The sequence below is a fragment of the Physeter macrocephalus genome, chromosome 20, assembly GCF_002837175.3.
Source record: "Physeter macrocephalus isolate SW-GA chromosome 20, ASM283717v5, whole genome shotgun sequence".
Taxonomy (NCBI): Eukaryota; Metazoa; Chordata; class Mammalia; order Artiodactyla; family Physeteridae; genus Physeter; species Physeter macrocephalus.
Window position 1 is genome coordinate 33245802 of NC_041233.1, and position 21693 is coordinate 33267494.

Here is a 21693-nt window from a genome sequence, read left to right on the forward strand (position 1 = left end):
AGCCTTCAGGAACACATCCCTGGAATCCATTTGGATTTTTAAGGCCATGCCCTTCCCAGAGCCCACCCACCCCCTTTCTGCCCCGCCCTCATTTCTCCTAGAGATTAGTGAGAGGGATCATTTTGCGCTGAGGTTGGGCCCTTTCCCTGCCGCTGTTTTACAGTCAGGCTCAAAGAGAGTGGCAAACTCCCTGACAGTCACAGAGGAAGTTCATAAGAAGGGAAAACTCCAGTGGAGTCCAGCCCTACCAGGATTTGCAGACCTGGAAAAAGTCCCAGTTTTCCAGTGCCCTGCGGCCCTGGGGTCCCCTTGGCTCCTGCGCTCCAGACCTGGGGGCAGAGGTCGCGGTAGCACAGAGGAATGCCCTCCCGCCCCCCATCCCCGCCCGCTGCTGGGAGCGGGTCTCCTCAGCTCTGCACCCACTAATTGGTCTCGTTCCGCTGCGGGCGGGAGCGCTCCAGCGGCGCCGATCCGAGCCGTGTCATCCGCTTAGCGCCCTCCGCACCATTCAGCGCTCCCGCCCCACGCCCGCCTCCCGCCGTCCCCCGCACCCCGCCCCCCGGCTCTGCACTCGTCGCGGGCCCAGGGCATGCTCCGTGCTCCGGCGCCCGGCCTCGGCTGCGGGGAGCAACAAGACCCGCCCGCGGAGACATGGGGCGCGGCCTGCGGGCCGTCCTGGCCCTGGGGCTGCTGTTCCTCCGCCTGGGTGAGTGGCCGCAGGCCCCGCGGGCCCCGGTAGGGACGAGGCGTGGGTGCCGGCGCCAGCCGGCTGGACCCAGGGACAGTTCTGGACCGTTCACTTGCAGAGCGGGGCTCGGGATGGGGGACGGGGACAGGGACTGGGGAGGGGGGATTCTCGCTGCTCTCCGCTTCTTCAGAAGCAGAGTCGGAGGTTTGGCACCTGCCCCGAGGGCAGTGGGAGGGTGTTCCCACTCCCCGTGTGACCTTGGCCAGGGCACTGCCCCTCTCTGGGCCAGGTTTCCTAGTCTGCCCATTGATGGGGCTGAGACTGGCCGCTGCCTGAGTTCCAAACGCCCAGATGGTGCGTGTCCCGGACAAGCCGAGCCAAGCCGGAGCCCTCGGGAGGAGGTGGCCGAGGGCCCCGGTGGGCGCGCTGGGCTCTGGCAGGGGAGCACTCGCCTGCCCGCGGGTGGGCCAGACGCGCGACCACGCCGGTGCGGAGGCTGTCCCTGCGCGTGTCCGGGTGTCCTCTGTTCTGTGTTCTCTTCCTAGCCCAGGCCAACTTCGCCCCCTACTTTTTCGACAACGGGGTGGGCAGCACCAACGGAAACATGGCCCTCTTCAGCCTCCCGGAGGACACTCCTGTGGGTGAGTACGCCTGGCGTCTGCCCCGCATAGGTCTCCCGGAGGGGCGGCCCACGTTCCGCTGGACGTAGAGACCGAACCCGTGACTCCCGGGACACCCTGTTTGCGCTCTGAATTCCCCAGGGCAGTTGCAGGAAAGGAGGGCACGGCGCCCGGCCGTGGACACCTAAGCTGGGCCAGTCCTGGAGACCCAGCCACTGAGCCCGGAGACAGGGCCGGTCCCAGGGGCAGGCGGAGTCCTCAGCACTGGAGCCTTTACCCACTTCGTGACCTTGAGCAAAGTACTAACGTCCCAGAGCCCCAGGGCTCTAGGCTTTAAAACGGCCCTAGAACAATGAACTCAGTGGGATCTGCAGGGAGAGGAGGGGCAGGAGACGGAGGGAGACTCACACTTCCTCTCCATCACCTGGTCTGGGAACCCTGAGTAAAAGGACCACTGCAGTGTAAAAGAAGCACCTGCTCAGAATTCCCTGAATAATCCAAGCATGGGGAACAGTGCTGCACGTGGGTCACCCCTCCACCTTAAGGATCCTCCCTTTTCCCTCATCCCCCATCCCCAGTCTTGGTTCCTGGGACAGGAGTCATTTCGAGGCAGAGACCCTAGAGTTAGACCCAGCAGCCCTGAAGCCCTCTGTAATCTGTATTCTAGATTACAATCTGTAAAGTGACAGACACTAACAGCTAACTGATAGTCGTGAAGAATAAAGAAAAAGAGTAGGAAGCAGCCAGCTGGGACGGGTCCGCAGTGAGTGCTCAACTGTCTCTTTCCAGGCTCTCATGTGTACACCCTGAATGGAACAGACCCTGAGGGAGACCCTGTCTCCTACCACATCAGCTTTGACCCCAGCGCTAGAAGCGTCTTTTCGGTTGACCCCAATTTTGGAAACATAACCCTGATTGAAGAGCTGGACAGAGAGGTATGGGGACCTGCGAGGAACATTGCCTGCCAGGCATGCAGACAGACCTCTGTGGGCGGGAAGGTGCCCTAGAGAGCATCCTTGGAGAGCTCCCATAAATCACAGAAAACTCAGCCAGCAGATCAGGGCTGGAAAGACTGGCTTAGAAAGCGGGTCTGAGTTTGGTAAAACTCCTCCCCTCTGTGCCCTCTGAACCTGCAGGTGACAGGGCATGGGCTATGTTTCCCTTGGGAGATCCCACACCAGACTGGTGGACCAGGTACCTGGACCTCAGCCGTGGGGTGCTGCCAGCTCTGATCCAATGGCAGACTCCACCAGTGCAGAGAAAGGAAAGGGTGGGTCCCAGAGACAGCTGTGGGGACACAGCAGAGGAGGTGCAACTGTTCTCCCCTCCCTGTCACCCTGTGGGACCTGAGGACCTCGACACCCACCATGTCAAGGGGAGAGCTTGAGACACCACAGACCTGGACCTCTGAGAAACTGTAGAATATGGAGAGTCGAGGGAGAGATAAGGGGCAAAAAGAGGAAAATTTTTAAATGGATTAAAAACCTCTTCCTGGGTCCTCCAGCACACTAGTTAGCATCTCTCCTCATTCTAACAGGGGTGCATTTTCGGTTGGCACCTCAACCCTCTGGGTTTATGAGAACCTCTGATGGGCCAAGCCCCAAAATAAGGTCTCAAGCATGGCCAGAGGCAGCTTTCAGCCACTCCGCCCTGCTCCAGGGCTCCCTTGAAATGCCCAGGCCTCCTCTGATGCACCCAGCCTCCAGGGGTCCCTGTGGTGCCTGACTCCTGGACACTTTGTCCTTGTGCTTCACAGAGGGAGGATGAGATTGAAGCCATTATCAGCATTTCCGACGGCCTGAATCTGGTGAGTACACACTCCAGCCAGCCCCTGGCAGCACGCAGGGCAGGGCTCTCAGCAAACCCAAGCTGAGGTCCCGCAAGATCTGCCCCAACATGCTCATAGGAGAGAGGGGAAGGAAGGGGGAGAGAGGGGAAGGAAGGGAGAGAGAGGGAAGAAAGCAAGACCTGTCAGCTGCACTTCTGACAGAGCACACCCACGTTCCTCAAGCAGTATCTCCTCAAACCTGCTTGCCCATCCATCTCCTCCCACCTGGCTCTTGGCTCTGCCCCATCACCCAAGCTGAACACCTGGGCACCCGACCCCTCCTCCCTCCCCTCCTTCCCCACAGCTGCCACTTTCGCCCAGCCCTCATCACTGCTTCCCGGATAATCCTGGGGGCTCCCCTCCCTCCAAGGCTCCCCGACCTCAATCCACATCTGGAGCCATCACTGTGCAGCACAGACCTGGCCACAGATCCCAGCTCAGAAAGCGCTAGCAGCTGGCCCCCACTGCCCTCTGGGTGGACTCCAAGCTTCAGACTGCTATTCAGAGCACCATCAGACTCACCCGCCTTCTCTCCCACATTCACCCTACCAGCCGTGTAGCCCTAAATCTGCTTATGCGCTCTGAACCCATGTGTGTGTTTCACTCTGCCTTTGCCCGTGTTGCTGCTTCTTCCTGACACACCTTCCTCCTCTTTCCCTCTCACCTGACAAAGTGCTGCAGACCTTACTTCTCACACCTCTGTGAGGCCTCCCTGCCGTCATCCACCGCAGGCTGGGTCTGATGCCTCTTCTCTGGGCCTCTGGATGTAGCCACCTAAACTGGTGCCTTTGCCTAGGCTGGGGCGCACGGTGCCCCCAGAGTCATGTGGTGCAGGCCCCAGCCCTCAGCGCCCAGCCTGTTGTGGTTGTCGCCCTGAATGATATCACGACTGTTCTTTTCTATGTTGCTCTTTGCCCACCACTCCACCCTGCAAAATTCACACCATCAGCCTGTGTCTTCTGTCTCCAGCATGGAACACAGTGCTTGGCACCAAGTAGTTCCTTAACAGTATGTGCTGCATGAATGAATAAAAGAGGGAAGGAAGGAGGGATGGATGGGAAGGGAGGGGGAAGGAGGGGACAGAGACTTACACCTAGGGTGTTAGAGGCCATTGTCCCTTTATCACCCAGAAGGTCTCAATGCTCCAACACCTGTCCCCTTTGCCCCTTCTCAGGTGGCGGAAAAAGTCACTATCCTGGTGACTGATGCCAATGACGAGGCACCCAGGTTCATCCAGGAGCCCTACATTGTCCAGGTTCCCGAGGTGAGCAAGGGGCCACCACGCAGGGTCGATGCACTCCTGCCCCAGGCCTCTGGGCTGCCCTGTGACCTGGCCAAGGGGACCGGACATTGGAGTGAAGAGCCCTCTCCTCCGTCACTCACTACCCTCTGGAGACCCCTCTCCTCTGTGTCCTCCTGTCACCTCAGTTGCCAGCCCCTCACATTTTTATTCCAAAGGAATGTTCATTGACCATTTTCCATTAGAATTATAAAGCACTTTCTTTTTTGGGGGGGGCACCCTCGCCCCCTGCAGTGAAAATGCCGAGTCCTAACCACTGGACCATCAGGGAATTCCCTATAATGTACTCTTACTGTGAAAATGTGAATTATACAGAAATGTAGGGAAAAAAAGAGTTTCAGAAACCACCCTTAATCCCTCCAGCTTGAGAGAACATTGTTAAATTTGGGGATATTTCCTCCTCATCATTTTCATGATCATAGGTTCTTGCTTTCTCTTTGTTTCACATAGTTGTGACTATACTAAACATGTTTTCGTATTCTATTTTTCACTGAATTTATAACATAAGAATTTTCCTCAGTAATTGTAAAGTTGCCATAACTAAGATTTTAATAGCTTTCCTTGAGTGCATATTCCAGCATTTACTGAACTGTTCCTTTATGTTTGGATATTAAAGATACTTTAAATTTTTGCCATCATAAGAAACATCAAACAACAAACTCTGAGCATAAAAGTTCCTTTCTCTGGGCTTCCCTGGTGGCGCAGTGGTTGAGAGTCCACCTGCCGATGCAGGGAGCGCGGGTTCGTGCCCCCGTCCGGGAAGATCCCACATGCAGCAGAGCGGCTGTGCCCGTGAGCCATGGCTGCTGAGCCTGCGCGTCCAGAGCCTGTGCTCCGCAACGGGAGAGGTCACAACAGTGAGAGGCCCGCGTACCGCAAAAAACAAAACAACAACAACAAAAAATAAAAAATAAAATAAAAGTTCCTTTCTCTAATTGGAATGATTTGAAATTGCTGGGTCAAAGCATGGGTGCCTGTGAGGTGTTACCAAATTGATTTTCCAGAATGGCATCTGTTTGCCTTTCCCCTAGGATGTGAGAAAGGGTTTGTCTCCTGGTTCCTGGCCGACGCTGGCAATTCTGGGAGTTTTAAATGTCTGCTAATTCAGTAGGAGAAAGATATTTGCGCTGGCTCTAAACTGCATGTGTGTGATCCCTGGTGATACTGAATATGTCTGTGTTTGTTAACTGTTTACAGTCATTTCATATTTAAAGCCTTTGTCTATTTGGAGCTGTTCTCAGGGGGAGGATGTCTGTTTGTTCCTCCCTTCCTCTGCCCTTTCCTGACCCCACTCTGACTCCAGTGTGTCTCCTCCATCAAGGCCCCTCCTCCTATTGGATGCTCCCTGGGTCAATCACCACCTTTCACCTCACTCCCCTGACTCCACCTTTCCATGCCCCCAGACCCCAGTTCCCTGAGCATCTGTCACTGCCCCTGGGACTGACCTTCTGTGGCTGTGACCCCTCAGGACACACCTGCCGGGAGCAGTATCGCCAAGGTCCGTGCAGTGGACAGGGACACAGGTTCTGGAGGGAGTGTCACCTACTTCCTGAAGGTAAGGTGGGAGACACAGGAAATAACCAGAGGCCTGGGCTAGCGGGGACACCTGGACAGCCCCCATCTCCATCACTAAAGCCCTTAGGTCAGTGCCTCAACTATTCCTGAAGATTGTCAGAGATGGTGCATCCCACCCAAAGAGGTCTCAGTAAATGCTGGCGTGGGATGAATAGGTGGGGTCCTAAGACTGGCCTGAGAGGAAGCTATCTTCCCCTGACTGGCCCATCCTGGCTCCCTCTGAGTGGACCTGCCTCCCTCTCCCCAGATCTCAGGACCCTCAGCTCTCCCCCCACCAACCCCTCCCCCAGAAGATGGCCTGGGCACTTTGCACGTACACAAAGTAAAAGAAACGTGTCTGAGCCTAGAATTGTCAATAGGAAAAAAGGCAGAAGGGGCAGATCTCAGGATGAGCAGAGCTGTGACACCCCCACCCTACCCTTGTCCATCCATCCCACCCTGTCGAAGGCGGAGACCCCTCCCCACACCTCCTGCCTCTCCCTGGACTCCTCCGGAACCCACTGCCCTCCTGCCCATGGCTGCTGTTTCCGCAGCATCTTCTCTGCTCTCCACAGTTAATCACTTGCTCTCGCCATTTTCAAGTCAGTATATAGCTCAGTGGCTAGAGACACAGGTTCTGGAGAAAGCCCCTGGGCTCCACAGGTTCTGGAAAGATTCCACCACTTCCCACGCATGGGGCTTCGATCACTGTATGACTTTGCCAGCCCCGTTTCCTCATGCGTAAAATGGGCAAGTTGAAAGCGCACCCTCTTGGATAGTTGTGAGGATTAAAAACGTGTCAAGCTCCACCAACAGCTCCTGACACACAGTGACGCCTCTTCAGATTGAGGATTGTCTCCTGTCCCCACCTGACCTCCCCAACTCCCTACCCAGATGCTGCTGACTGGCCCACAGTCACCTAATGGGGGGTCTGGAAGGTCCTGAAGGTTCTCTCTGTCACTATGGCTTTCAGCCCTCACCTCCTCTAGGGTAGAGCACTCTGCTGACATTTCTGCCTGCTGGAAACTCCAGGCCAGAGCTTAGCCCTGAGCTGGGCCCCGTTGTTTTCTAGCTGAGCCGCGAAAAGAGCTGAGGCCCTGCTGGAAGGGAACGTCTTTGTTGGACTGAGGGAGAGGGAGGGGAAGCCCAGAGCCCTAGGAAGCGGGGCCCTGGGGTCCGGGAAGACTGAGTGCTCTGAAGTTTGCACCTCAGCCCTGAGACCAGAGTTCGTGTGATGAAGGAAGGACGGTGAAGACCCCCTTTCAGGAAGCAGAGCAGGCGATCCTGGGGCCACCTGGGTCCCTCCCCAAGGCCCAGCCTGCCCCTCGCTCTTACAGAATCCACACTCCACCAAGTTTTCTGTGGACCGCCACAGTGGTGTACTGCGCCTCCAGGCTGGGGCCACCCTAGACTACGAGAGGGCCCGGGCCCACTTCATTGCTGTGGTTGCCAAGGTAATAGAGAGCGAGGAAAAGTCAGCATCTGGACTCTCCTCAGCCTCCGTCAGGGGAAGCTGCCCTTGGATTGGAGCAGCTAGGTTCTACAGTTGGGGGGCAGTTCGGGGCAGAAGGTGCGATGGGGTAGGGGAGGGGGGCGTGTAGCTGCTCGGAATCTCTACTGCGTGGAGCCTGCCCAGACATGGACATATTCTCCAGGGAGGCTGGTGTTTCTGAGCCGGAGAGGGCATATTCCCTCCTGGGAGAGGGCGTACGCCCCCTCAGGACTGGCAGGCCTGGCTCTCCTCTGTAGGCCCAGGTGGCCGTGCCTGGAGACTCATGGCCCTCACATCCACACAACCTGGCCTCTGGGCACCTCCGTTTCTCTGCCCGGGCTTGCTCACCCTCCTCTTCCTCTCTGTGTGACCAGTTACCCAATCTGAGCCTCAGTGTTCTCATCTGCCCACCCCGAGACTTAACTAAATTCCTCGTACTTCTAAAGCCTGTGACATGGGATCTGCAACTCAGCAGGTGCTCAGCCAAAGCGGCTGCTCTTTCCTGAGGGCAGGAAACCCCAGCCATCCCTCTAAGCCCCCCATTTTCTTTTCCAGAAAGGCCCCTGCTGGTCACGTATTGGCTACAGGGCATCCCCCTCAGTCTGCACCAGGAGGCTCGTGCCGGCCCTGCCTGCCAGTCACTCCATGAGGGCTGGCTTGGTGGGCGCACAGCTCCATTATATACGCTCAGGTGCGGGTCCACATCATGCTTTTTGCAGGTCCTCAGGAGTGTCTGAGGCTTGCCTCCTGGCTGGGCGAGGGGATTTGGCTCTGACCCCCTCCTCCTCTGCTACTGATCAGACATGATTTCTTTCCCTGGAGAGAAACCTAACCCTCTTTCCCAAGGAATGCCTATGAGCACCTACTGCATACCAGGCACTGATCGAAGACCTTCAGGCATCATCTCATTTAATTTTCCTAACACCCGTATGAGGGCAAAATTATCTCCAGGTGACACAGAAGCAAACAGAAATCAGGGAGGGCAGCCAGTAAGTGACAGGAGCCGGATTCCGTGGGAGTGTGCTCAACTCCAGAGCCCAACCTCTCTTCCCTCTCCGACCCTTCCGCAGGATGGCGGAGGGAGGCTGCGAGGGGCCAGCGTGGTGCTCTCGGCCACCACCACGGTCACAGTCAGTGTGGAGGATGTGCAGGACATGGCCCCTGTCTTCGTGGGCACGCCCTACTACGGCTATGTGTACGAGGACACCCTTCCGGTGGGTGGCTGCGCCCCTCAGCCCAGTGTCACCTCCGGACACCTGCTGCCCTGTCCTTCGCGCTGCCCGAGGATCCCCCTGCTGGATGGCCGGGCTCGCCCCGGGCTCGCGCGCCTCAGCTCACGTGGAGGCCGGCTCTGGACCCTCACTCAGGCCACAAACGGGTTGTTTTGCATGGGGAAGTGGGCCCGGGAAGCAGCGGCGGCTTGCGTCTGGAGCACCTACCGGGTGCCCAGGCTATGCCAGGCGTTTCTTCACTCACTCAAGCTTATGCCAGCCCGGCTGCACATGTCAGCCCTTCAAAAGGACTGAGAAGAGAGGCTAGGAAGAGAGCTGATGATTTGGTTCAGGTGGCCCTTTTCTCCACCTCGTACAGGAGGTGAGGTGCCTTTCACTTCCCTCCCTCCAAGCCTGTAACCTGGGGCCCCTCAAGTCGGTAGTTCTCCCACAGTTTGTCAGACATCACACGTGGGCCCCGCTGGAAGGCTGGTCTCGGCTTCCTCCCGCTTCAGCGCAGTCTCCGTCCCTCCTCCCCGCCCACCCCCGTGTTTTGTGTTTTGGCCTCTCAGGTTGCAGTCCTGGGCCTGGCATCCAGGGGCCGGCCTCCCCCGCACCCGGGAGCCCGCACCATCCGCTACTCAGCCCAGGCCTCTCACCACTGCACCCTTTTCCTTCTGCCTGACACGTGCCCATGGGCCTAACGCCTCCTGCCCTTCTCGGCTCAGCCCAGGCACTGCTTTCGCGGACATCTTTGGTTTATGTCTGCTCCTACGCCCGGCTCGCCCCTCCACGGGCACGCCCCTCCTTGGGGGTGAGCCCGTGTGTTTATATGCCCCCCCCCGCCAGCCAGACCTCCCGTGGCCACGGCTCAAGAACTCTCCGTGGAATGGAATTGCATTCTCAATGTTCACTTCCCCGGATTCTGATTATTCCCAACTTTATACAACAATGAAAACGCTTACTGAGCAGCACTCATGTGCTGGGCCCAAGCTAAGACATCACCTTTTCGGATGCTGGCAGCCGAGTGGTGCAGAAGGGCACAGAGTGAGGGAGAGAGAAAGGACGGGCTGCTCCCATGGGGGCCGCAGGTCAGAGCAGGGCGAGGCCCAGACGGTCCTGCTGAGGAGCTAAGGGGAAAGGAGGTGCCGGGGCTGGGGGAGAGGACAGTCGGGAAGCTGCCATGAGGATGGATAGGCCTCTGGGGAGACGGCCCTGAGTAGGGAGACCAGGAGGGGGCGGCAGGCCAGGATAGAGCAGGGCTTGTCAGGTCGGACAACTTCGCCAAAGCCTTCGAACGGCCCCCCGGGGCCACAGGATAAAATCCTAGTTCCTGGACTTTGCATTGGAGCCCCTCTGCCTGGGCCCTCTCCCACCTCTCCTTTCAGGCACCTCTGAAGGCCAAAGATGGATGAGGCAACAGGGGTGAGGCTGGAGGGAGGGCAGTAGAGGCAAGGCCTGAGAGTGGTGTATGGGGAAAGAGGCAGCATAAGAGGTGTGAGGACGTGGCCATGCAGGAGCTCCTTGTGCCCAGCGGGGCAGCCCATGTGCCAAGCCACGTGGGGGGCAAGCAGTGGGGCTCAGGCGCTCCCTCCAGCCCTGGAAGGCCAGGGGGCCACGAGCTCCAGGTAGAGCGAGGGTAGGGTCACGCAGAGGCCTGGCTCTTGAGTGGGGCGGCACCTCCCCTCACCTCCCCACTGTGGGGCAGCGTCTGGGGAAGGGAGAGCCCCAGCATCCCCCATCGGCCTCAGGCAGCTGCTCCTGTTCCCCCCAAGGGCTCAGAGGTCCTGACGGTCGTCGCCATGGATGGAGATCGCGGCAAACCCAACCGTGTTCTCTACAGCCTCGTGAACGGTGAGTCTGGGGCTCATTGCTGGGCTGCAGCTACAACTCGCTGGGTAACCAGAGTGAGATCCAACCTCTCCGGGTCCCAGTTTCCTCATCTATAGGCCAGAAGCACAAGATGCATGGAGAAGAGTGGCTGGGTCCCTGCAGGAGGCGGCACATCTCCTCGGGCGTCTGCTCTGGTCCCTGCTTCTCATTATGTCCAGCAACAGGGAGAGATGCATTGGGCAGGGAGGGGCTGGGGGGGGGGTGGATACTGAGAGGGGCACAGGTGGTGCCAATTCATGTTCCCATTCATGCTCCTGGGCATACCTCGTTAATCGGAAGGGGTGGCAAGATTTCTTATACTCTTTAAATTGCCATGTGTTTTTCTCATTCTTTTAAATGTTTTGGCCTAGAGCATAGAGTTGAATTCAGTGAATTAAATGCAATGATGATTTTGCATGTCCCTAGTACTAGCCCTGTACATGGGTGAGAAAACTGAGGCTCAGAGAAGCTAAATTATCCCAAGTTCCCATTGGGTTTGAACCTAAGTCTGCTGGCTCTTTCCACAACTGGGCAGCAACTGAGCAGAAGAAGCCAGCCCTGGGGAGGGCTCTTCAGCCCTCAGTAGCTGGTCCCCTCCAGGGGACCACCACACCTCGTACCTGGTCCCAGACATGCACACAGCTCTATGCTCTCACTCAAGACACCATCACCTCCTCTGACCCTCTTCCTGGGACATGCCTGGTACACACTCCCCTTCCAGAAGCTCACACACATGCAGATGTGCCGACTATCACACACAGGCATCTCTCCCCAGGCATGCAGACCTCTGACTGCCTTCCCTCCCCTCCACCGCTGCAATCCTTCAAACACCTACCAAGTGCCCACACCACACCATCTCCTGTCCTGTCTTCTTGCATCTCCCTCTACTCCTCCTCCTCCAGTCTTTTTCTTTCTTCCCTCCATTATTTTCTCTCCTTCTCTCCACCCCCCATCTCCCTTCCTCTACACCTCTTTATTTCTCCTTTCTCTTTTTATCACACACACACACACACACACACACACACACGCAAGAAGCAAAATACTGGAGGACCTGGGAGCCAGAAAGTAGTGAGTTTGAGTCCCAGTTCTGCACTCGCTGTGTAACCTTAGATAAGTTACTTAGCCCCTCTGAGACTCAGTTTCCTTATTGGCAAGACACAGATGATAATAGGGGAGACTTGAATGAGATAACGTCTGAGGAACGTACGGCACCCTGCGCCACCGTGTGGCCTTGTTCAGAACTGCAGGGTACATCTCTCTTCTGTGACAGGCGGTGATGGAGCCTTTGAAATTAATGAGACGTCTGGAGCTATCTCCATCACCCAGAGCCCTGCCCAGCTCCGGAGAGAGGTGTATGAGCTGCATGTACAGGTACCCTCCCACGAGCTTGGCCTTCCCCACCCTTCGGCCCTGGAAGGTTCCAAAGGTGATGAGACCTGGGCTGCCCCCTTACCCCGCAAGGGCTCGCAGGATCTAGGGAGGAAGGATCTAGATGTTGCTTCAAGGAGCACCTACAAGAGGTAGTAGCTGGCGAGGGGAGCTGTGATGAGGCAGGAGAAGGAAGGATGGAAGCAGCGATGCCATGAACATGGGTAGGACCCAGCAAGTGGAGACTGGTGTTGGGGAGCACCCGTTCGGGTGGGGCAGGCGGAGGCATTGCAAAGCTAGGGAAGCCCAGTGAGCCGAGGCTGGAGGTGAGAGCACATGATGTAGCAGGGGGGCAATGAGGAGTCAGGTGGGACTGGAGCCAAGAGTCCACAGGCAGCACGTAAAGGAGAAACGGTTGGACCCCGGGTGGTGCCGGAGGAGGAAGGGCCCTCGAATACGAGGCATGGGTTTTCCCTGCAACAGGGCCGGCTTTTCGGCCATGCAACCTGTGAGATGACACAGGAACCACAGTTAGATGGGTCCCATGCTGGGCTTAATGCTCTGCTCTTGCTGTCTTGAAATTCTTAACAATTTTTTAACAAGGGGCCCCCTATTTTCATTTTTCACTGGGCCTGCGAACTACATAGCTAGTCCTGCCCAAGAGCAGGGAAGAGCCATAGAAAGGTTTGAGCAGAATTAGAGTCCTGTTAAAAGCTCACTCTGGCTGCTCACTAGACCAGTGGGATTCCCAAAATCAGAGAGCTTGGAAAAAAAAGATTTCCAGGACACACTCCTGAGGATGGGGGAAACCCAGGATTCTGCGTGTTTTGAGCTCCCACGTGATTCTGGCACCAGTCTCAGCCTGGTGTTTGAGAGCACTGGTCCCAACTTGCATTTGGAGGGAAGTGGATGAGAGGTAAGGAAGCAAAGCCATCAGCCCAGGTGACAGATGCCGAGGGGCCGTGGCGATGAGCGGAGGAGGAACGGTGAAAATGGACAAACGACCAACTGTGAAGGAGACAGACTCCTCAGAACGGGGCCGTGAAGGGTGGGGGAAAGGAGAGGGAGGGATGAATCTAGGGCGGTACCATGCCATCAGGAACACAGGTGAGGAAGCAAGTTGAGTAGGATGGGCATGAGGCATTCTGGTGCCTCGGGGACATTCAAGTTGAAACATCCAAACTTGAGGGTACAGGTTTGGACTTCAGGGCAGACAGCATCAACCTACAGGTAGCTGTGAAAGGAGGGGAGGGCATGAGGCCACCCAGAGGAGGGCTGGGGGGAGAGAGGAGCCACCGGCTAAGAAGGCCACTGCGGGAGCACCCCAGGATAAGAGTGAGGAAGAGGGAGGAGCCAGGGAAGGAGAGACCAGGGGTCAAGTCCAACCTGCAAAGTGGAGCCACTTTAGCCAAGGGGACAGCATGCTCGGGAGGGGGAGGGGGAGCGGGCAGTGCCACCTGCAGCATAGAAGTCAGTGTGAAGTATCTGAGTTGGGGACGGGCTGAGCATTGAATGGGAGGAAAGGGGGCGGAGGGCATAAGCTTCTACCAAAGAAGAGTTAGGAAGCAGCTAGTGTGTGATGGAGTAGGGGCCAGGGAGGGTCATTTGAGGATAGGTAAGACCAGACATGCTTATAGGAGAGCGGAAGGAAGCCCTTGCAGGGCCTCATATAGTGTTTGCCACCCGTTCCTGAGGTGCTTGTGGACTCTTGGTCCTGGCTTTGCAGCCTGTGTTAGTCATCCACTGCTGCATCGCCACACCTCCCCTCCCTGCAGCCTCTCCCTGGACAAGTGGACACAAGTGCAGAGCATGGTAAAGCTAGGGTTTGAACCCACGTCTGGCTGCAAGGAGAGGGCAGTGCGGTGAGGTGGAGAGAGCACTGCCTAAGGAATCAGACACATCTACCTTCTTCCTATTCCAGCTGTGTGACCCCAGGTGACTGCCTCACCCCTCTTGCCTCATCTGTAAAACAGGACTAGTAATAGCACTATACTAGTTTCCTATGACTGTTGTAACATATCACCACAAACTTAGTGTCTGAAGAAAACACACGTTTATATCTTGCAGCTTTTGTGAGTCAGGAGTACAGGGTCAGCTTAGCTGGGTCCTCAGTTTCAAGGTCTCTCACGTAGCTGCCAACAAATTTTCAGCCAGGACTGGGTTCTCATCTGAAGGCCCAACTGGAGAAGGATTAGCTTCCAAGCTCACGTGGTTATTGGCAGGATTTAGTACCTCGTGGGCTGTCAGACTAAGAACCTCTGTTCCTTGCTGGCTGTTAGCTAGACATCACCATTAGTTCCTAGGAACACAGGCCTCTTCAACACAGCTGTTTGCTTCATCCAAGCCAGCAAAAGAGTCTGCTAGAAGATAGAAGTTATGACCTAATCTAATCACTAAGTGATATCTCATCACCCCTGCCATATTCTATCATTTTGAAGCAGGTCACTAGGCCAGGCCACAGTGAAAAAGAGGAGATTACATAAGGGCAGGGATCATTGGGGCCATCTTAGAATCAGCCTGCCACACAGCCATAGCCACCTGTCCCCACCCCAGGTGACTGAGGTCAGCTCTGCAGGGACCCCAGCTGCCCAGGCCATGGCCCCTGTCACCATCCGGACCGTGGACCTCAACAAACATCCACCGACATTCTATGGAGAGAGTGGACCCCAGAACCGATTTGAGCTGTCCATGTATGAGCACCCGCCCCAGGGGGAGATCCTGCGGGGCCTCAAGATCACTGTCAATGACTCAGACCAGGTATGTGGTCCTGCCCTCCACTCTGTCTTCCCGCAAACCACACGGGACCAAGTCCCAAAGCTGAGCCTGCATGAGCCTTTCCTGCTGATGTCACAGGGGCCTGGAGAGTCACAAAATGAATGACGCAAGAGTGGGTAACCAAGAGAGAGAGGAGGGAGGGTAGATAATCAAAGACTAGCTGCTTGGCCTAAATATATTCACAATCAATTAAAAAGAAAAAGCCAGTCAAATAAAAGCACCTCTGCATCTGACCCTCCAGATATTGCAAACGTGGCCTGTTGCCTCCTGTGCCCGGCTCAGGGCTAGGCTTTCTGTGCTTGTTTCCTTACTTAGTCTTCATAGTCTTCTCAACCTTTCTGATTCTTGATCACCTCCCCTATAGAAAGAAGTAATAATACTCACTTCCCGGGGTCAAGGGCACGTGAAGGCTCCTTGCATAGCGCGACTCTCTAATGAGTTTCTATTCTCATTCATCTTCCCTGTTTCCTTTCTCCAAACCCTTGCCCAGGGAGCCAATGCCAAATTCAACCTGCGGCTGGTGGGCCCCGGGGGCATCTTCCGAGTGGTCCCCCAGACGGTCCTGAATGAAGCCCAAGTCACGATCATTGTAGAGAACTCAGCCACCATTGACTTTGAAAAGTTCAAAGTGTTAACCTTCAAGGTAGGTGATGCTTTGCACTACCCTGAATAGGGGGGTCACAGCAGCACCTAGATTCATTCCTAAGGGGTCCCTTGTCACACTCTGCCCCTCCTGGCCCTACTCCTTTCCTCTCAGTTTCTCTGCCCCTCCTGCTGATTTGAGCAGGTGGAAAGGGAGAAGAAGACTCATGATACAAGAACCTTCTCCTGCTGTTCACACAGCCTCACTGAGCTCCCGCTTCTAAACTCCGACTATCCCCAGGAATGCAAGGAGGGGTGTCCAAAGAAAAACTACCAATACAATGTGCCATGTGAATAGATTGAGAGAAGAAAACTATTTGATCCTCAGGATAGATGTTTTCTCATACACATTTGACATATGTCATCTATTCTGTTAAAAACTTTAGCAGAAGATGAAAAATAAACTCCTTTGTACGTGTAATTATTTAAAATGATAAACAAATAATAATGCATATTATACATAAATATATAATTTATATTAATAAAAAAGAAAATACTTTGTTGATATTATTTAAATTGCTTTAATTATTTATGATTATAAATGCATAGACACCGATAGCTAGCATCATGCTTAAAAGTGAAATTCTACACAACATTGTAAATCAACTATACTTCAATCAGTCAGTCAATCGATAAAAGTGAAATTCTAAAAGCATTCTATGAAGTCAGGAGCAAAACATGAATAACTGCTCTCACCACTGTTCTTTAACACTATTCCTGGAATAACATTATTCCTGGATAAAGAAAGGAAACAAAAGGTACAAACATTAGAAAGAGATAAAAATTATGATTATTATTATCATCATTATTTTAGATGATGTGATTGTTTGCTTAGAAAAATCTAAAAGAAATTATCAAAAAACTGTTAGACACAGCAAATTTGCTAACATGATTGATTATAAAGTTGATACACAAAACCTAATAGTTTTCCTACGTACAAAAAATAGCAATGAGGGGCTTCCCTGGTGGCGCAGTGGTTGAGAGTCCGCCTGCCGATGCAGGGAACACGGATTCGTGCCCCGGTCTGGGAAGATCCCACATGCCGCGGAGCGGCTGGGCCCCTGAGCCATGGCCGCTGAGCCTGCGCGTCCGGAGCCTGTGCCCCGCAACGGGAGAGGCCGCAGCAGTGAGAGGCCCGCGTACTACAAAAAAAAAAAAAAAATAAGCAATGAGAATAATGGAATAAGAGATCACTTTTACAATAACAACTAATAGATAAAATTTCTAGGAATTACCATAACAAGAAATATGCCACATCTAAATGACAAAAAATGCACAAATTTAACAAAAGGACATAAAGAAGGCAAGAAATATAAAGACACACCCTGTTTAAAAATGCAAATTCTCGTCAATTAATAAAGAATCACACCACCTCAATTAAGTCTTACCCAGAATTTCCTTAGGGGAGGAGAGAGGGGCCTTGACACAATTATACTGGTTTTTATCTGGAGAAATAAACCTGAATAGTCAGGAAATTCAGGAAAAAAGAATATGAGTCAGGAACTTGCTCTAACAGATATTAAAGTATATTATGAAGCAAAATAGTTTTTTGAATGGAAGTTTTAAAAAAAGGAATATACAAATCAACGGAGCAAAAGAAATTGGTCCCAATGCAAATGGCAACCATAAGGAAAGGGGCATTGCGGTCAGTGGGGAGGGAAATGATGTGTGCCTTAGAGGTGCCCCCTGCAGGTGGGGGCAGGCATAGCTGGCTGGCAGCTGAGAAAACGGGAGATAGGGCAGGGATGATACTGAGATGGGACGTGGCAGGATCTCTGCAGAGCGACTGCCACCCAGACAAGTCCTCCTTTTCCTTCCTTCCCCAGCTCCTGGCCATCGAAGTGAGCACCCCAGAGAAGTTGAGCTCCACAGCGGACATCGTGATCCAGCTCCTGGACACCAATGACAATGTCCCCAAGTTCACCTCCCACTACTACATTGCCAGGATCCCCGAGAATGCCCCAGGGGGCTCCAACGTGTTGGCTGTCACAGTGGGTTGGGGCTGACCCAGGGACTGGGGGTGAAGGGGGCCTTGTGAAGTCAGGCAAACTGGGGCTCCAGTTTGAATCGCGAAGCCCACACTCACTGGCTGTGTTCTTAAGCAAGCTAACCTGCCCTCTCTGAGCCCCAGTTTCTTCTATACAGTGGGAATAACAGCACCTTACAGGACTATAATGAGGACATATGATGAGAAATATAAGGCCTTCCAGATCTGGTTCCTCCAATACTTGAGATCTCCTGGGGCGAAACTAGGGCTCCAGAGCAGGGCTCCAGAGCATGCCTCCAGATCAGTTTCTCCCCAGCTGGGCAAACCCCCCAAATCCTTGTTTTGCCATTGAAAGCAAGAGCTGCCAACATGCCCTGACAAAGGGGCAGGGGCCACTACTGGGAGCTTTCTCTCTTCCAGGCCGTCGATCCAGACACAGGTCCCTGGGGTGAAGTCAAATACTCCATCTATGGATCTGGGGCAGACCTGTGAGTAGATCCAGAATCGCGGACAGGACCTCAGGCAAGGGATTTGGGAGGCTGAGGGTGGAGGAGGATCTGTGCTAAAGGCAGGAGGAACCTGGGAAGAACAGGACCTGGGTCGGGGAGGCGAGCCTGGGAGTAAGGAATGGAGGGGAGCTGTAGAGAGCCTGAGGTAGAGGTGTGGGGACCCACCAGGTGAGGTGAGTCTGAGAGAAGAAGGGACATCATTATGGCCTGGAGCTGGGGCTCGTGGCCTTGGGGGCCAGGCAAGCAGTGCTGGGCTAGGAAGGGGCAGGTCGTGGGAGGAGAGGGAAGGGCTGTGACTCGGGTTAAGTTCTACATTGATAGACTGTTAAGTAGGTGGGTGGTCCTGCTTCCCTGAGTTAGACTGCAAGGATGCGGAGAGGAGCAGGCGGGGTGCCTTGGGGAAGCTGCCTGATGCATTACCGCCCCTTCCTGTAGGCGGCTCCTAACTGCAGGCACGTGTGCACCTCTGTGAGTGTACACGCGTGTACGTGAGTGTGCTTGTGCACACCCTTGCCTGCGCTCTCTGTGCCCGACAGCTTCCTGATCCACCCATCCTCTGGGATCATCTACACCCAGCCCTGGGCCAGCCTGGACGCCGAGGACACTGCCAGGTACAACTTCTATGTGAAGGCGGAGGACATGGAGGGCAGGTACAGCCTAGCCGAGGTGTTCGTCACGCTGCTGGATGTCAATGACCACTACCCCCAGTTTGGAAAGAGCGTCCAGGAGAAGACAATGGTGTTGGGGACCCCAGTGAAAATTGAGGTGGGCTTCGAAGGTAGCTGAGCTCCCCTAAAAGTCTTGTTCCTGCAACTGCAAGCGGCACTGTAGCATAAGAATTTCTTTTAAAATATATTGGATTCCTGAAATAAGCAAGGGTTTTTAAGGTACTTTATATACCCTCATCCCCACCTCAACCCAGAAGTAACCTCGGAGAAAGAAGATATTTTTGCCACTTTACACATAAAAAAAAATTAAGGCTCAGGCAGGTTGCATGTTTGGTTTGCCGGAGTTCACACAGCTGGTCTGCCTGCTTTCACTGCTCTCCCCGCTGCACTGCCTTCCCGATACGGAAAAAGCATGAACCCTGGAACCCAACAGACTTGACTCTGGGTCCCAGCTCCCCTGCTTCTACCTCTCCATCCTTAGACAAGTCCCTCAGCCTGCAGGCTTCTGGTTTTTGACGATACGGACTGCCTAGACTTGTTCTGAGAATGAATTGCTACAACACACATAGAGAGCCAAGCACAGACCCACCCTGGCTCATTCAGTTCCTCTCCTAGCTCCAGTCACTCAGACAGGATCAGGACCATCTCCCTTCAGCCCAGCCAGCTCTATATGATGTGTTGGTTTAGCCAGGGTACACAAGTATCGCCCTCGAAGCCCAGCTCTGTCTGTCCCTCTCTGCGCACAGGCCACAGACCAGGACGCAGAGGAGCCCAACAACCTGGTGGACTATTCCATCACCCACGCAGAGCCAGCCAACGTGTTCGACATCGATACACACACGGGGGAGATCCGGCTCAAGAACTCCATCCGCTCCCTGGATGCCCTGCACAACATCACACCCAGCGGGGACCACACGTGGTCCCTAGAGGTGCAGGCCAAGGACCGCGGCTCCCCATCCTTCAGCACCACGGCCTTACTCAAGATTGACATCGTAGACACTGAGGTGGGTACGGAGCCCTGATCTGGGGTGGCGGGGGGAGGGCCAGAGGGCCAGCTCAGGCCTCGCTGCAGCATGGCCAGAGGGAGGAAGACCACCTTCCTCCAAAGGCACCCACCCAATGCTCTCGAAGACCACCTGTGCCATCAAACACACAGGGTTTGAAATCAGGTCGAAATCCTAGCTTCAACACTCTGTAATGGTGTGACTTTGAACTTTGCCAAGCCCCCAGTCCCTTTCTGTAAAATGGGACTAATGATGCCTCCTTCACATGGGTGTTGAAAGGCAGAAGTAAAATCATTATGTGTAGTTCTCAGCTCAGGGTCTGGCAGGAAGTCATCACTTAAGAGGTTCCTAATGCACTTGGGCAAACGTGACACACACTCCCCCCAGTCAAAGGAAAGCAGTAGCAGCTAATGCAGGAGTTCTTCATCCAGAAGAGGTGCCTGCATCATGCTCTCTCTGTGTGCATTTTTCTGCAGAGGTGCATGCATTGTGTTTTCTCTGTGTGCATTTTTTCTGCAATGAAACCCACAGTGCTCATCGGATTCTCCAAGGGATGCCTGACCCCAGAAAGCTAAAAAACCATCAGGCTTAAGGGAGTTTACGGCCCCTGCTCTGTCCTCCAGGGATGAGGCAGGAGCAGCCGAGTGCATCTTTCTTCCAGATGCTGTCCCGAAACCCCATGGCTGCCTTCCTGATGCAGACCAAAGACGACCCCATGAAGGCCGTGGGTGTGCTGGCGGGCATCATGGCCATTACTGTGGCCATAACCGTCCTCATCTCCACCGCCACCTTCTGGCGCAACAAGAAGTCCAGCAAGGTCCTGCCGGTGCGGCGTGTGCTCCGCAAGCGGCCCAGCCCTGCGCCCCGCACCGTCCGCATCGAGTGGCTCAAGTTCAGAAGGACCAAGGCCGCTGACAAGTTTGCGCTCAGAGAGGATCCTCCCAATGAGAACTGCAACAACAACAGCCTGGGAAGTGCACCGCCCCCCAAAGCCCCCGCTCCCCCTCCACCACCCAGCATGGCACCCAGCATGGGACCAGCCCACTGTAGGGTGGTGCCTACAGTCTCCGGCTCACTCGCCCCTCAGCAACCCCATCCGTCACCAAAGCCCAAGGCCTTGGCAAAACACGAGGCTGCGGGAAGACCCGTCCAGTCAGCTCTGGTCTCTGAGCTCAGGCAAAAGTTTGAGAAGAATGTGCAGAGCAAAGCTTACTTCTAGAACGTGTCCTGTGGTCCCTCTCTCCCAACCCAGCTGCCCAGCTGCTTGGGCCGTACTCCCCAGCTCTGCTCCTTAGGGTCAGCCCTGCTTTGTACAATGGCGTAGCCCCCATTACCCAGGGCTCTGAACAGTGCCTTGGGCAAGGAATTTATTTCTCTGGTTATGGATGAAATTGGCAAATGCTTTCCCGTCACCCAGATCCTCGGCACAGCTTCAATGCTCCCTGTTCCGCAGAGGCTGGGAGTTGACGAGGAGCCAGATCTATGTCTTCTACTCACCAACCCCAGACCTCACAGTGTCTCTTGGGTCCTGCTGGGGCCCCAGCTTTCTCAGTCCAGGAGCAGGGCCCTGGCCACATGTGACAAGGCCAACTAGAGCCTGGATCCTGAAGTCTTCAGCTAAGAGCAGGGGCAGGAAAAAGGAGGTTCAGTGCTGACTAAGTTTGAGGGCCAGCGAGCCTTGCAGGCTGTAGGAGACCGAATGCAGCAGGGGAGGGCAAAGATGCACTGAAAACTCACGCTGACTGTGGGCCTGTGCCTAAAAGCCATTGGGAGTTGGAGGATGGCGTCTGGGCAGAGACTGTGGGCCCCTGCTAGGCCCACATGGGCCTGCCCTGCTCCCAGAGATAGCTGGAGCCACGCTGACAGCCCTGGAGATATCCAGAAAAGTATCAAGTCCTCTTAGGAGCTGTCCCACCTGAAGTCCTTGAAGAGACAGTGCAGGGCTGAGATCTGGGGAGAATTCCATTTTTATCCAGCTCTTCTGCTTACATGCCATAACCTTGGGAAAGCTGTTTAAACTTCCTGTTCGTCCTCTTTCTCATCTGGAAAATGAAGAAAGTGAGTCTGCCTCATTCATGGGTCTGGGGCGAGGATCAAAACAAATAGTAGCGACAGGGGCTTTAACCAAGTGCAAAGCAGCACAAATGTAAAGTATTTTTCCGCAGCCCAGTTCTC

The 21693-nt window shown here is 54.7% G+C and overlaps 1 protein-coding gene across 1 annotated transcript; it reads left to right on the forward strand.

Annotated features, from left to right (window-relative positions):
• Positions 1–556: 556 nt before the first annotated feature.
• On the forward strand, positions 557–20960 carry CDHR1 (cadherin related family member 1). The gene is made up of 17 exons (XM_007104036.2): positions 557–706; positions 1234–1329; positions 2098–2243; positions 3065–3115; positions 4311–4400; positions 5905–5991; positions 7328–7444; positions 8553–8696; positions 10469–10547; positions 11836–11936; positions 14487–14690; positions 15199–15351; positions 17177–17341; positions 17758–17825; positions 18383–18611; positions 19261–19518; positions 20180–20960. Exons 1-17 carry the CDS (start codon positions 652–654, stop codon positions 20735–20737), a joined length of 2601 nt encoding a protein of 866 aa, XP_007104098.1. The 5' UTR covers positions 557–651; the 3' UTR covers positions 20738–20960.
• Positions 20961–21693: the final 733 nt, after the last annotated feature.